The 17,867-nt window shown below is 29.5% G+C and overlaps 2 protein-coding genes across 3 annotated transcripts in view; one reads left to right on the top strand and one right to left on the bottom strand.

Moving 5' to 3' along the window:
• The window catches only part of LOC109604619 (cAMP-dependent protein kinase type I regulatory subunit), a 107,118-nt gene that overhangs the window by 11,996 nt on the left and 77,255 nt on the right, over window positions 1-17,867 (top strand). The window lies entirely within an intron of this gene.
• On the bottom strand, window positions 1,128-16,163 carry LOC126264454 (uncharacterized). Its single transcript, XM_049962444.1, has 2 exons — window positions 15,991-16,163; window positions 1,128-2,111 (listed from the first exon to the last, which is right to left on the bottom strand). Exons 1-2 carry the CDS (start codon window positions 16,145-16,147, stop codon window positions 1,336-1,338), a joined length of 933 nt encoding a protein of 310 aa, XP_049818401.1. The 5' UTR covers window positions 16,148-16,163; the 3' UTR covers window positions 1,128-1,335.

Here is a 17,867-nt window from a genome sequence, read left to right as displayed (position 1 = left end):
AAACAGATTTGTCTCAAAACAAATGCAAAATGAAATAAAACTGTTTTAAAATTGCCCCAAGTTAAAGTAAAATAAAATAAGACTGTTTTAATATATTGTGAATAAACAGTGTTGACTCTAAATAAAAGTAAAATAAAATAAAACTGTTTTCAAATAACTAAATAAGTAAAATAAATACTGTAGATGAAAATAAAATGAAACGAGACTGTTTTAATATATTTTGAATAAACAGGTTTGATTCCAAACAAATGTAAAATGAAATAAAACTGTTTTAAAATTGCCCCAAATTAAAGTAAAATAAAAGAAGACCGTTTTAAAATATTTTGAATAAATGGTACTGTCTTTAAATACAGATAAAATAAAATAAAACTGTTTCCAAATAATTAATTAACTAAAAAATACTCTTTTCTTTGAATATTTTGACTCAACTGTCGATCCCAAATTAGGGTAAAATAAAATAATAAATATATTAACAATAAACATGTTTAACTTCAAATAAAGATAAAATTTAATGAAGCTGTTTTGAAATAATTTAAATAAAAAGGTAAAATGGAATGAAACTGTTAAAGTAACCAAACTGAAGTAAAATAATTTAAACCAAACAAAAGTAAAATATTGTAGGATATTTTCTTGTTGGTTAAATAAGTTCATAATTTATAGTGTTTTATTACAAGAAAAACTTACATGAAAATATTTGGTGACATAGTGAATCCAATTTTGTGGTACATACATATAAAAATTGTATCGTAACAAAAAACACTAAAAATAACAACACAACAAACAATCGGTTTTTTTTTAAGCTATAATATACATTTATTTTAAGTAAAGTAAAACTCAACATGTCGTATTCTCTTAAAAAATAATAAGGTAACAATATAAAATAAAACATTCATTCTTACAACCTCTAAGCACAAAAATTGATTCATTTTTGCGTGAAAATTGTAAATTTTTTAACATTAATAGTTCCTAGTAAATATTTAGAAAATTACTCAAAATATATCTTGAATATAGTAGTAGTAATAGTACTATGATTTGATTATATCAAATATAGTTTTTTAATTAGACTTAGTTTATCACAATTCTTGATACATTGTATTGAGCATTGACTGAACATAAAACAATACATGAACAGTTAAAAAAAAAACATTTTATTGAAAACAAATATATACTCCATATAATAATAAACTATCTCGTATAAATATAAATAACAATACGTATAGGTATCTTCATCTAGGTAAAAATTGATCATATTTATAATTAGTTTAATAATTAAGCTAAGTACAGTGGTGGGTGGAGGGCGCGGCGGGCGTTGGTAACCTAATTAACTTGGACCCTTCAGGAGTACGCCCCTATATACTCCGGCTTCCACAACTGGTTCGAGAAGAAGTTGTTGATTTTGGCGATGTCCCGGTCGTGGTCGGGCGTCGCCGTCACCGGCGCTATGGTCACCCCGTCCGGCACGTACAGCCCCATCGGTATCAGGGGGTTGTCCACGTTGTTCCTCCTCGTGCGCGACCTCTTACCGCCGCCACCCTCCGCAGCCAACTCGGCGGGGCTCTTTGGTTCCGGACTGAGGGACGCCTCCTCGTCGTCGTCCTCCTCCATGGCGTCCTCGTGGCGCCCCCTCACGTTGATGTTCAGGGACAAAGGCAGATTAAGCGGCGCCATACTGCTAAGGTACTTCTTGATCTCCAGACTCTCGACCCGCGAGCTGGTGTGGTTGTGGTTGACCGCCGTCAAGTTGTTGTTGTTCTTGCTCCTGTTGTGGCTGCTGTAGCTGTTCAGGCCCAGGCTGGAGATCAGCTTCTCGCGCTGCAAGCGCACCCGTTTGGTCGTTATCACAAAGGCACTGACGAACGCCTTCTGGCACACCTCGACCTTGTCGTCGGACGGCAGCAGCGGCACCAGGTACTTGCAGGTGATGCGCCGGGGCGGACGCCCCGAGCCCGTCGACTCGGGCACGTTGAGGCGGGCGCGCAGGTCCATGTTGTCGCGCAGGAACTGGTTCTGCAGGTCCGCCTCGCCCAAGCCGTAGAAGTGCTTGAACAGGTTGGTGCGGGCCTCGGAAGGCACACGGTCATCACATTTTTGGGGGCACTGGCACAGCTCCTCTGGAAAATAAAATCAAATCGTCAAATTTTTGTCAAATACCAAACAATAACTAATCTTTTTGATACACATAAATAAAAAATGATAATCGTCTTGTTTTTCAAGTTAAATTAATTACATGTAATTAATCAATAATTAACAGATTTTAATAATACATAATAGGGACGATTAAAAATATATTAATTTAACTATTCTATTTGGTTTTTTATTAATTTTGAAATGAATGAAATATGAAAAATTATCTAATTTAACGCATTTTGACAATTATCTAACAATTTTTTATTAATTTTTCATTTTTTACGTCTCCTAATAACGGAAATTGTCCTGAATCTGGGTAATTATCAAATTTTGATGATTGTTTTAGGGATAATTATCAAATTTTTATTTGATTTTTTATGTAATTATTAATTTTTTTTTAAATAATCAACTAATAGTGATAATTCTTATATAGAAAAGTTGATAATGGTCTATTTTATTAAAATTTAATGAATTTTCAACACTTTTTTTATTAATTTTCAATTCTTAGAACAACAGAAAAGTTTTGAATCTACATTATTATCAAATTTAGATAATTTATCAAATTTCGTTAAATATCCAACGTTTTATATTAATTTTTGAGTATTTCTGAAGACTTACGATAACAGAAATTGTCCTGAATCTGGATAATTATCAAACTTTAATAATTATTCAGTATATTATTATCAAATTTTGATAATACAAATTAAAAACGATTGAAAATATATTTTGTTTCGTAAGTATTCAAGATTTTCTTAAAATAAACAAAATAAGTGATAATCTATAAATAAAAAAATTGATAATTAATCAGGAGTATCAAATTTTGGTGAATTTCCAACGTTTTTTTATTAATTTTGGGACTTTTTTAAGCTTTATTACAATAGAAATTGTTCTAAACATGAAAAATTATTAAATAATAGTGATAAGTCATATATAAAAAATTGATAATTGTCTGGATTATCAAATATTGGTAAATTTCCAACGTTTTTTATTAATTTTAGCACATTTTTGAAACCTTATTACATCAGAAATTGTTCTAAACATGAAAAATTATTAAATAATAGTGATAATCCATATATAACATATAGATAAGTATCTGGTTTATCAAATTTTGGTGAATTTCCAACGTTTTTTATTAATTTTGGGACTTTTTTGAAGCCTTATTACAACAGAAATTGTTCTAAACATGAAAAATTATTAAATAATAGTGATAATTCATATATAAAAAATTGATAATTATCTTGTTTATCAAATATTGATGAATTTCCAACGTTTTTTTATTAATTTTGGGACTTTTTTGAAGCCTTATTACAACAGAAATTGTTCTAAACATGAAAAATTATTAAATAATAGCAATCATTCATATATAAAAAATTGATAATTATCTGGTTTATCAAATTTTGGTGAATTTCCAACTTTTTTTTATTAATTTTAGAACTTTTTTGAAGTCTTATTACAACAGAAATTGTTCTAAACATGAAAAATTATTAAATAATAGTGATAATTCATATATAAAAAATGATAATTATCTGGTTTTTCAAATTTTGGTGAGTTTGTAACGTTTTTTATTAATTATTGGGACTTTTGAAGGCTTATTACAACAGAAATTGTTCTAAATATGAAAAATTATTAAATAAATGTGATAATTCATATATAAAAAATGGATAATTAACTGATTTATCAAATTTTGGCAAATTTCCAACGTTTTTATTAATTTTGGGAATTTTTTGAAGTCTTATTAAATCAGAAATTATTTATCAAATTTTGATGAATTTCCAACGTTTTTTTTATTAATTTTGGGACTTTTTTGAAGTCTTATTACAACAGAAATTGTTATAAACATGAAAAATTGTTAAATAATAGTGATAATTCATATATAAAAAATAGATAATTATCTGGTTTATCAAAACTTCAAAATATATCCAACGTTTTTTATTAATTTTGGAATTTTTTAAAGCCTTATAACAACGGAAACTGTCCTGATTCTGGATAATTATAAAATTTTAATAATTATACGACGTTTTTCTATAAATATTGGAATTTTTTATGGTGTTGCAACAATAAAAATCGTCCTGAAACTGGATAATTATCAAATTTTGCATAGTAATATAAATATTACATTCCCATGTACAAAAATATCTGATTTTGCCATGTTTATTTTGCTAATTTTAGGTATGTATAATTATCTATATCTGATAAAATTGATAAGTGTTTTTATATTTAAACATTACAATGTTTTTAATGTGTATTTGTTTAAATATATTGATTTATTTTGTCAACAATTTACCATTTCCTGCTGTCATCAACCAAAAAGTAATAAAAAAAATCTTTTCTGATTAAATTAAACTCTTTGAGTGAATGATTTCGATGTATTAGACGCCACTTTTTACGTGTACAAATAAACTAATTAAAAATGTGTCACGTTCATCAATGAACCGCCACAATTAATAAATATTTTTATTGTTCCACAATCTTATTATTTATCGGACATCAAAAATAATTGGAATAGTTGACTTTCGTACGCGTACCATCTCTTATCACGTCCCCGATAAGCCGTACCGCATTCGCACAGATAAAACGTTCCTCACACCACAAAAGGTGCATTTAATAACGAAAATTGCACAGCAAACAATAAAAAATTAAGTTACGTCGTGTGCACCAAATAATTCCGAGGTGCATTATCGCACTTTTATTGCCTTTTTGTCACGGACCGGGCGATACACGGCGTCTGCCAGCCTTGGACATTATTTTTTCAATTTACTGCAACGCGTCGCAGGAAAATGTTGTGCAGGTTTCCTGCTGCAACCAATTAAAAACGTTCCGTTGACGTAAGGGATTTTCTGGTTGCGTAACGCCCGACCACTCCGATCATCGCTTTAAATTTTAATTACGTGTTTCGAGTCGTTTTCATCTGTTGTGGTCGAAGATTTTAGCTGCATTTGTTGTACGCAATCGTCGGTGTATTGTAATTTTTTTTTTTTTACACGTTGCGAATAAATTAAAACGAATAGTAAGACTGACGTAAGCATTTTCTGGTTATATGTATATAAATGTGGGATATTTGTATTCAAATTACAGGCGAGCCCACTTTATTAAAATTAGATAGAAATTAAATTATAAGCACACACATAACTTTTATGAAATTTATTAACAATATCTTGTTCTTGGCTGAAGTAAAATTAAAGGTAAAGGCTCTAAAATGAACTTGAAAAACAAGATTCTACTTTAAACAAAGATAAAAGAACTTTAAGGTAACTAAACAAAGGTAAAATGAGAGAAAAATGTTCTGAAATAAGTTAAAGAACAAAATTAGACTCCAAACTGAGGTAAAGTGAGAGATAATTGTTCTAAAATACATTAAATAACAAGATTTCGTTCTAAACAAAAGGTAAAATGTGAGAAGAATGTTCTAAAGTAACTTAAAGAACAAGATTAGGCTCCAAATTAAGGTCCAAACTGAGGTAAAGAGAGAGATAATTGTTCTAAAATATCTTAAATAGCAAAATTTTGTTCTAAACAAAAGGTAAAATGTGTGAAAAATATTCTAAAGTAACTTAAAGAACAAGTTTAGGCTCCAAATTGAGGTAAAATGAGAGATAATTGTTCTAAAATACCTTAAATAACAAGATTTTATTCTAAACGAAAGGTAAAATGTGAGAAAAATGTTCTAAAGTAACTTAAAGAACAAGATTAGGCTTCAAACTGAATTAAGGGTAAAATGAGAAACAATAGTTCTTTCAATAACTTGAATCATAAAATATTTTTGATGATGAAGAATAAATAGTAAAAACTTCGACGTTAAACTTTTAATTATTCATAGTAATTTATTGGTTCTCATTGATCATGTTAAATAAATAATTAATTCAGGCGAAATCCCAATAATTAATGAATATTTATAGTAATTTAAATAATGGTCTTTTCTACTGTTTTGGAAAGTAAAATAATGTCTTGGGAAAATTTACAGTTGTGCCCCTTATTAATCTTAATTACCAAATAAACATAAATGGAAGAGTGTTAATATGGAAAATAAGTTTTTCACAACATTTCAAATCGTGGTACTTAAGTAGATTTAATGAAAATTATACAAACAACACAGTTGCACGTGCGCCAAAGACAACTTCCATCACCATCACCATTAATCTTTGTTAATTTATGTACGATTAAAAAAAAAACAATTGCATAAATTAATTGAAAAGTTGTCCGGTTTGTTTAATTTAATGAGGATGCGACTTTTGGACGTTCATTACGTGTTTTTTTTTTTGTTTTACTTTATGTGTTTATCGGTGGCATTGAAACTGTACAATTCGGTGAAATACCCAAATTAGTTTATCGGAGAATTACCGCTTTTTGCGGCAGCCGGAAAAAACGTCGTGGGGCTCTTATCTCTGACAGACTGGATCTGAATTTTGTTGTAAACAAAGGTAAACTGGCAGGAAAATGCTCTAAAATAACTTTAACATCAAAATTAGGCTCTAAACTGAGATAAACTGAGAGATCATTGTTCCAAAAATGTCTTAAATAACAAGATTTTGTTCTAAACTAAGGAAAAATGGGAGGAAAGTGTTCTAAAATAACTTAAAGGACAAGATTAGGCTCCAAATTGAGTTAAAGTTAGAGATAATTGTTTTAAAATATCTCTAAATTACAAGATATTGTTCTAAACAAAGGAACAATAGGAGGAAAAAGTTCTAAAGTAACTTAAAGAACAAAGTTAGGCTCCAAACTGAGTAAAGTGAGGGATAATTGTTACAAAAATGTCTTAAATAACAAGATTTTGTTCTAAACGAAGGAAAAATGGGAGGAAAGTGTTCTAAAATAACTTAAAGGGCAAGATTAGGCTCCAAGTTGAGGTAAAATGAGAGATAATTGTTCTAAAATATCTTTAAATAACAAGACATTGTTCTAAACAAAGGAAGAATGGGAGGAAAATGTTCTAAAGTAACTTAAAGAACAAAATTAAACTCCAAAGTGAGGTAGTGTGAGGGATAATTGTTCCAAAAATGTCTTAAATAACAAGATTTTGTTCTAAACAAAGGAAAAATGGGAGGAAAATGTTCTAAAACAACTTAAAGGACAACATTAGGCTCCAAATTGAGGCAAAATGAAAGATAATTATTCTAAAATGTCTTTAATTAACAAGATATTGTTCTAAACAAAGGAACAATGAGTGGAAAATGTTCTAAAGTTACTTAAAGAACAAAATTAGGCTCCAAACAGAGGTAAAGTGATGGATAATTGTTCCAAAAATGTCTTAAATAACAAGATATTGTTATAAACAAAGAAACAATGAGAGGAAAATGTTCTAAAGTAACTTAAAGAACAAAATTAGGCTCCAAACTGAGGTAATGTGAGAGATAATTGTTCCAAAACTATCTTAAATAACAAGATTTTGTTCCAAACAAAGGAAAAATGGGAGGAAAATGTTCTAAAATAACTTAAAGGACGAGATTAGGCTCCAAATAGAGGTAAAATGAGAGATAATTGTTCTAAAATATCTTTAATTAACAAGATATTGTTTTAAACAAAGGAACAATGGGAGGAAAATGTTCTAAAGTAACTTAAAGAACAAAATTAGGCTCCAAACTGAGGTAATGTGAGAGATAATTGTTCCAAAACTATCTTAAATAACAAGATTTTGTTCCAAACAAAGGAAAAATGGGAGGAAAATGTTCTAAAATAATTTAAAGGAAAAAATTAGGCTCCAAACTGAGGTAAAATGAGAGACAGTTCTAAAATAGACATGTTATCATTGACATTGAAATTAACAACCCAGATTCGTCCGGCGTCACACCGAAACTGCTTATCAGAAAATCACCGCTTTGTGCCGCAACCGGGGAGAGGAAAAACCGTCCGTCGGTCCCTTATCGCCTCGCGACGCTGAGTCAGAGGCATCTCGCGACGGGCCGTGCCCGCTCTTGGACCCCGCTCACCGTCCGCACACCGACGTGCAACGCCGCAATTTACCGGCCCCGCGGGACTGGATCTTCGCCGCGAAGGTCGCCGCCTGGCGAATTGGGGATAAGCCCCGGCACCGCGTTCGCCTTCGCCTTGGATCGCCTCTAATTATCTAGTTTCGAGCGATGTGGCGTTGTGCAATTTGTTGGGAAAAAATGGGCAAAAAACGGCGAAGTCGAACGGCGTAAAAATGCGCCGTTTACCGCGAACGTTGATGAGTCACGTGAAACCTTCATTGCCACACGGCACCTGTGGTGCCGTGGATTATTATGGCGATTGTGTTGTTGCCCATATATTCCGATTTGTGTGCGTTCTAGATGGACGGACGGCCTCCGAAAAGTTGAGTCGAAAACGCACGTAGGAACGGTGATGAAAGTTGGTGGAGGAATAATTCCGATGCGAATTGTGGAAGGCGTCCCAAAATTAGTTGATTTCCATCACTTAGTCTTTCTACAATGGCTATTGTGATATCCTCAACCTTTGGATTTCAACAGAATGTACAGAACTTTCTATTTTGGCATTGGCCAGCCATAAATTTGTCTTCAAAATATCAGAAAAAAGTCAAACCTTTTAAAAAATTACACTATGTTAAAATATTTGTATCAATATTTCTAGTAGTGGTGATATTTAAGGTATTTATCACAAATATCACCAAAGAAAAATATTAATATCTTTGATATTTTGCATTATTTTAAGTTTTAGTCATCATTTGTGATCCATATCAACATTAAATATCATTTAAATCACAGAAATTGTGTCATAAATACTATTTAAATACAAAAATGTTCAACAGAATTTAAACATTAATGGAAAAAATACTTAGTTTTGTTATGTCCCATAAATGATTCATCATTTATGATCAATACAAACATTAAATATCACCAAAAACTTGAAGAAATGTGACTGATATCTTTGACATACATATTTAATAGGTGTCAATTTTAAATTGTATCTAAAGTAACTGAAATAACTCTAAATTATATAAATTTAAACAAATTATATTATTATTAACAAAGATTTATTGACAATTTTGTTAAATAATTAATTTAAACACGAAAATATTCAACACAATTTAAACATTATTAGGAAAAAATACTCAGGTTTTCTTTGTTTCATAAATCACTCAATATTTATGGTCAATACCAACATTAAATATCACCAAAAACTTGAAGAAATGTGACTGATATCTTTAACATACATATTTAATAAGTGGCAATTTTTAATTGTATCAAAAGTAACTGAAATAACTCTAAATTATATAAATTTAAACAAATTATATTATTGTTAACGAAGATTTATTGACAATTTTGTTAAATAATTAATTTAAACACGAGAATATTCAACACAATTTATATATTATTAGGAAAAGATACTTAGGTTTTCCTTGTTTCATAAATCATTCAATATTTATAGTCAATACCAACATTAAATATCACCAAAAACTTGAAGAAATGTGAATGATATCTTTAACATACATATTTAATAGTTGGCAATTTTAAATTGTATCAAAAGTAACTGAAATAACTCTAAAATATATAAATTTGAACAAAATTGTTAACAAAGATTTATTGACAATTTTGTTAAATAATTAATTTAAACACGAAAATATTCAACACAATTTATATATTATTAAGAAAAGATACTTAGGTTTTCCTTGTTTTATAAACCATTCAATATTTATGGTTAATACCAACATTAAATATCACCAAAAACTTGAAGAAATGTGACTGATATCTTTAACATACATATTTAATAGGTGGCAGTTTTAAATTGTATCAAAAGTAACTGAAATAATTCTAAATTATATAAATTTGAACAAATTATATTATTGTTAACAAAGATGTATTGACAATTTTGTTAAATAATTAATTTAAACATGAAAATATTCAACACAATTTAAACATTATTAGGAAAAAATACTTAGGTTTTCTTTGTTTCATAAATCACTCAATATTTATGGTCAATGCCAACATTAAATATCACCAAAAACTTGAAGAAATGTGACTGATATCTTTGACATACATATTTAATAGTTGGCAATTTTAAATTGTATCAAAAGTAACTGAAATAACTATAAATTATATAAATTTAAACAAATTATATTATTATTAACAAAGATTTATTGACAATTTTGTTAAATAATTAATTTTAACACGAAAATATTCAACACAATTTAAATATTATTAGGAAAAAAAATACTCAGGTTTTCCTTGTTTCATAAACCATTCAATATTTATGGTCAATAACAACATTAAATATCACCAAAAACTTGAAGAAATGTGACTGATATCTTTGACATACATATTTAATATGTGTCAATTTTAAATTGTATCAGAAGTAACTGAAATAACTCTAAATTATATAAATTTGAACAAATTATATTACTGTTAACGAAGATTTATTGACAATTTTGTTAAATAATTAATTTAAACATGAAAATATTCAACACAATTTAAACATTATTAGGAAAAAATACTTAGGTTTTCTTTGTTTCATAAATCACTCAATATTTATGGTCAATGCCAACATTAAATATCACCAAAAACTTGAAGAAATGTGACTGATATCTTTGACATACATATTTAATAGTTGGCAATTTTAAATTGTATCAAAAGTAACTGAAATAACTCTAAAATATATAAATTTGAACAAATTATATTATTGTTAACAAAGATTTATTGACAATTTTGTTAAATAATTAATTTAAATACGAAAATATTCAATACAATTTATATATTATTAGGAAAAGATACTTAGGTTTTCCTTGTTTCATAAACCATTCAATATTTATGGTTAATAACAACATTAAATATCACCAAAACTTGATAATATGTGACTGATACGTTGACATACATATTTAATAAATGATTATTATAAATTTGTAACAAAATTAACTAAAATATCTCCAAATTATAAAAATTTAATTATATTATCATTCAATATCTGTGGTCAATAACAGTATTTAAATATCACCACAAAATGAGACTAATATCTTTGACAATGATTGTGTTAAATAATTATTATTATGAATTAATACTTCATGGATTTAAATGTTTATTTCTATTAACAAAATACATAAAATTTGCAAATTATGATAATCCGGAGGACATTGAAAATGTTATTGTTTGAAAGAAATCATGTGTATGTAATTAGAAAACGTCATAAAACAAAAACACATAAATAAATAAATGAATAAACTATCCAAAAAATTATCCTTAACTTTTCTTCTATGAAAGAAACTCACACTGATGTTAATTAACTGATTGTTTACCAAAGAAAAACCGCATTTACAATTCACAAAATGCGCTTGGCAAGTTCATTAGCACAAAATCAGCCAAAATTTTATCAATCGCATATTATTAAACATTAAACGCTGATGCACGAATAAATTGCAACCTAACAAATTGTTAACCCGTATCGCGATAAAGATAATAATATAAAAATCATATGCTAGAAATCTAAACTGGTCGTTTATGATGATTAAATTTTGTCCCCGATTCTTCACAAACCCAAACTTGCACCATCTAACTTTCGTTTTACGGTCACATTTGACATTTCCACGCGTGACTAAATAAAATGCAAAACAGGCGACTTCAATAAAAGTACCAACTAAATGGCCTGGCTGCGTTTTAATTGTTTTATAATTTTAATTTGTGTCACCTTAGGCCCGACACAATTGATAAGATATTAAATCTGTTGTGCAAACAACTGACAACAAAACGATACGTGTGTGAGTGTGGTGACGTCCACGTTGAATTTCCTGTAAACCGACCGTCTTATCACACAAAACTGGTGTGTGAATTCGCCAACAACACCCGAAAACTGCACTCCAAACAAACAAATCTAATCCAGTCGTGTTTTATTTGGTTTCGTTAATGTGTTCATTAAACAAACAACTTTCGGATGGACTCGATTAAGATTTTTATCGGCGAGGCTGGTATACCTGTGGTCTTGGGACTGTTCGAAATGTATTCGAAAACAATTAAGCAACGGCGTTACCTTGACGTAATCTGTTCTCGGGAAAATCGAGTGCCGATTGTTATTCCCCGCGTGTATTGTCATCATCTGCTGAAACGTGGACGGTGGACGTCACTATTTTATTTTTTCCTGCTGATTTGCATCAAGAAACTTTATAGTTGGAATAGAAAAAAAGTGGCTTAAGTGTCTAAGAGCACAAATCTTCACCTTTTAGGAGGGGCAGAAGTTTAAAAAATATATAAACCTTTCAAAAATTTTTAATAACATTATATCTGTATCAAGAAAATAATATTTTTTCTAATTCTCTGATTTTTATTGCTCATAATCTGTCAAAAAAATCATAATTTCTTTAGTTTTGGTGATATTTAATGTTGTTATTGACCCTAAGTAATGATAGTTGAGACATCTTTATTAATAATAACATAATTTGTTTAAATTTATGGAGTTTGGTGTCATTTCAGTTGATTTTAATATAAATTGCCACTTATTAAATATCTATGTCAAAGATATCACAAATCCTCTAATTTTGATCATATTTAATGTTGTTATTGATCCTAAATAATGAATAATTTATGATACATAGAAAACTCTTTGTCACTAAAAATATAATTTGTTTAAATTTATATAATAATTATTTATTTCATTTAATTTTGTCTCAGATAAGAATAACAATAACATTTTCAATTTTCTATAGATTATTATAAATTATATTGTTTAATCAATGAATTATTATGTCATTTATAAATGTGTATGTGTTTTATAAATTGAAATATACATTTTTAGTAAGATTGAAAATTATAAAGTTGTTTTAATTGGCAGGATAACTTTTTTATTAAGAGTTGTTGTAAAACTCCTTTGGGCAAATATTTTGCCCTAAAACAAAATGTATCAAAATTGCTTTAAAATAATTTGTATGACAAACTTTTAGTGTGATTAAAGATAAAATGAAATAAAACTATATAAAAACAAGTTGAATAACAGGATATTCCTCCAAATAAGCATAAAATGAACAAAATTATTCTAAAATAACTTGAAGAATAATGTTTTGCTCTAAACAAAATAAAGTATATCAAAATTGTTCTAAAATAACTTGTATAACAAAATTTTAATGTGAACAAAGGTAAAATGAAATAAAACTATATAAATATAAGTTGAACAAGATATGACTCCAAATAAGTATAAAATGAACAAAATTATTTTAAAATAACTTGAAGAATAATGTTTTGCTCCAAACTAAAGTAAAGTGTATCAAAATTGTTCTTAAATAACTTATATAACAAAATTTTAGTGTGAACAAAGGTATAATGAAATAAAACTATATAAATACAAGTTGAACAACAAGATATGACTCTAAATAAGCATAAAATGAACAAAATTATTCCAAAATAACTTGAAGAATAATATTTTGATCTAAACAAAAGTAAAGTGTATCAAATTGTTCCAAAATAACTTGTATAACAAAATTTTAGTGTAAACAAAGGTAATATGAAATAAAACTATATAAATATAAGTTGAACAACAAGATATGACTCTAAATAAGCATAAAATGAACAAAATTATTCTAAAATAACTTGAAGAATAATATTTTGCTCTAAACAAAAGTAAAGTGTATCAAAATGTTCTTAAATAACTTGTATAATAAAGTTTTAGTGTAAACAAAGGTAAAATGAAATAAAACTATATAAATACAAGTTGAACAACAAGATATGACTCTAAATAAGCATAAAATGAACAAAATTATTCTAAAATAACTTGTATAACAAAATTTTAGTGTGAACAAACGTATAATGAAATAAAACTATATAAATACAAGTTGAACAACAAGATATGACTCTAAATAAGCATAAAATGAACAAAATTATTCTAAAAGAACTTGAAGAATAATATTTTGCTCTAACTAAAAGTAAAGTGTATTAAAATTGTATAACAAGTTATACAGAGTTAATAAAGGTAAAATGAAATAAAATTATTTGAAAGCAATTTGAATACCAAGATATTACTTTAAACAAATGTAAGATGAAATAAAATTGTGATAAAACAAGTTGGATGACGAGATAAAGTTCTGAATCCGTATTAAATAATTCAAAACAAGATATTGTTTTAAATAAACATAAAACCAAACAAATCTATTTAAAAATAATATAAAAAAACACACAATTGCTCAAAACAAAGGTCATTTTGTCCTAAATAGAGATAAAATAAAATAATTGAAGGGTAAGATTTCATTCCAAACGAATGTGAAATAAAATTGTTTTAGAATAAGTAGTGTAATAAAATTTTATTTTAAACAAAGTTAAAATGAAGTAAAACAACTTTAGTAACGATGTATTTTTGTACATAAATATAACATGAAATAAAACTTTAGCTTTAAAAATTCTTCTAAAATAATTTTAATAAATTTGATTTTCCTGCAAACAAAAGTGGAATTAACAAATAATTGAAACAAACAAGATTTTCCTGTAAACAAAAGTAAAATGAAACAATAGTCTTCTAGTATAATTTATATAAATTGTAAATTCTTATAATAAAAGTAACAAACAGACAAAAGTTATCCAAAATAAGTAAAATGAACAGGAAACTTGAGTAACATCAAAAGTAAAGGAATAAAAGCTTTTTAAAAATAACTCGAATAACAAGATTGGCTTTAAACAAAAGTAAAATAAAACAAAACTGAGTAATCATCAATTATATCAAGATGTTTGTGTACTTTATCACCATGTCATTGTTTTTCTATTTAATTTTATGGATTTAATGTTTTTGTTTTCACTCAAATAATTTAGAAATATTTAATTATTATAATTATTTTATTGTGTGTATTGTAAGTAAATTTTCTCAGGACCTTCGGAGGGATTTTGCTTAATTAATTAAAATAATCACTTTAGCGGGTAGCAACCGCCAAATTCGGGGCTAAGCCAACAGGTTGCCACCGACGCCTGCGATTCCCCCCGTTTCTGTGTCAGTGTGCAACGGGAACGTGTGTGCGTCGAACAATGGACCCGACACTCCGTTGCATCACCGTCAACAAAGACCACAACACACAACATAGTGGTGCACGGTTCAAAGAACCGGCAACGCACCGACCGGACCCGACGAACGGTGTGAGGGTGCGAAAAGTGGGAGTACCCGACCGACCACGTGCCATCAACAGGTTGCAGGAATCCCCCTGCTGACTCATGCACCTCTTCGCCACCACGTGCTTCCCCCGTTCGTACGCGGGAATCGATACTAACGGATCGAACACGTCGGGGCACTGGCTGTGTTCACACGGCCCCACACGGCCTTTGACGTCATTGGGGCCCGTTGTTGTTGCGCCCGCGTTTCTACGATTTCCTTTCGGAAAGCGGCCGTTTTTTCGGCCGTTTCACAATCGATACATTCAGGTCACAAAACCTATCGGGGCAGCCTTGAACACTTCGTTGTTTGGGGGCCGTGTTTTTGTTTGTGCAAACTGCACACACGGGTTGTTTATCCACGTCACTGTTGATGTTGATGTTGCCTTCGGTCGGGGGAGAGGGGGACGCGGTCGTGTTGTAATGTCACGGTTGCGAGGAAAAAGGACCGTCGCACAATCGACGGCGTTAACGTGAACCTGTTATTGCGGAGACACGTGCCTTAGTGACAAGGCCAATGTTTGCTTGAACAAATCGAATGACCTAGATAGAGAAGGTCGGCAAAGGTACCGAAAGTTTTTTTCGGTACGTGGGGCCCCCCGTCACCCTGCCGCACTCACACACTCGGCACAATCTTATCGGGGACCGTTTCCACATGTTGATTTTTCCTGCTGGCGTCGCGGAACGGCGCAATTTACCGTATGATTCAGCGGCGTGACGTACGAATGACCCGACCGAGGCACTACAGAACTGTCACCCGTCGATATGTAAACAGTTTTTGCGGGGCGAATTTGGGGCCCCGAGACACGGCGGCACGTCTTACCTGCCACCCTCTTGGCGGGTATCAGCTTCCCCGTCCTGGATATGTAGGCCAGGCCGGCGCTGCGTAGGTGCTTCTGCAGCTTCCTCTTGGACTTGGGTATGGGCTGCGTGTCGCGACGTTGCTGTTCCATCGGAGCGGTGGACGGTACCGTCGCCATTATCGTGCACACTAACACTGCGTACTGGCAACTGGCGATCGGCGGAGCCTTTCCGGCTGGGCTGGCGCACGGTGTGACGCGGTCGCGACTCGCGGTTCGGTCGCCGGACGGCAGATGGTGCGGCGTGCACGTGGGATTTACGATGGTTTAACCCTTTTACCTTCTAGAGGGTGTTTATGCGTATTTCTTATACAACTCACTAGTCTAAGGCAAATGTCAAAACTGGTTTTGACGTTTGCTTTGTTCAGTTATCATCAATAACAACCGGTTTACGGATATTAAACAAAGTCACATTAAAATGTTGATAAAACATTGTGTTTATCTCACATGTTACGCACATTAAATAATCTGAGTAAGTAAATTGTTTATGGATTTAATGATGGCAAAAATTTATATATCTAAAGTCTAAAGTAACAACCTTTAAGACACTTTAGTTATTCCGTAGATGTTACTGGTAAGGTCTGGACGTTTCATATAATTATTATAATTGATACTTGATAGGTTTTTAATACGTAAAGTTTCCTTAAACTTCTAACCAATTGGACATTATCAAAATGACCTTTTCTTTGAATTTAGGGTGGCAATTAATAATGCTTAATCTGCCCTAGACTTTCTAAACTCTAAGACTGCGTAGTAAATAACTTAAGTGTTTTTATTTAAAACAAAAAAAAAAAATAATTTAAAATTTGAAAATAAGTAAAGTGAAACAAAAAATTCAAAAGTAACTCTCTAATTAAAATAAAATGAAATAAAATCTTCTAAAATAATTGGTATGAACAAATTTTTTCTTTGAATAAAAGTAAAATTGCCTAAAATTCTTCTAAATTTATTTAAACCTGCAAAATTTTTCTGTAAACAAAAGTAGGATGGATAAAAGTGATCTAAAATAATTGAAATAAACAAGATTTTTTTTTATCAGAAACAAAATTAAACAAAAATTTTCTAAAATAACTTAAACAGTCAAAATTTTGCTGTAAAGAGTAAAATTGATAAAAAATCTTCTAAAATAACTTAAAATAATTAAATTAAACAAGATTTTTCTGTATAAAAAAGTAATATGAACAAAAACAAGATTTTTCTGTATACAAAAGTAATATGAACAAAAGTCTTTTAAAATAATTAAAAAATATACACGATTTTACTCTGAACAGTAATAAAATTAAATAAAAATCTTTTAAAATAACTTAAATAGTCAAAATTTTGCTGTAAACAAGAGTAAAATATACAAAAATTCTTCTAAAATAACTTAAACAATCAAAATTTTACTGTAAACAAGATTAAAATGGATTAAAAATCTTCTAAAATAACTTAAACAAACAATATTTTCCTGCAAAAGGAGTAAGATCAAAAAATTCTTCTAAAATAATTAAATTGAACAAGATTTTTCTGTACACGAAAGTAATATGGACAAAAATCTTCTAAATAATAAAAAAATAAACAAGATTGTACTCTGAACAGGAATAAAATTAAATAAAAATCTTTACAAGAGTAAAATAGATAAAAAATCTTCTAAAATAACTTAAACAAACAATATTTTCCTGCAAACAAGAGTAGAATCAAACAATTCTTCTAAAATAATTAAATTGAACAAGATTTTTCTGTACACAAAAGTAATATGAACATAAGTCTTCTAAAATAACTTAAACAGTCAAAATTTTGCAGTAATCAAGAATAAAATGAATAAAAAATCTCCTAAAGTAACCTAAACAGACAAGATTTT

The sequence above is a fragment of the Aethina tumida genome, chromosome 2 (assembly GCF_024364675.1).
Source record: "Aethina tumida isolate Nest 87 chromosome 2, icAetTumi1.1, whole genome shotgun sequence".
Taxonomy (NCBI): Eukaryota; Metazoa; Arthropoda; class Insecta; order Coleoptera; family Nitidulidae; genus Aethina; species Aethina tumida.
The sequence above is the reverse complement of the archived record's forward strand: the minus strand, read 5'-3'. Positions and strand labels throughout refer to the sequence as shown.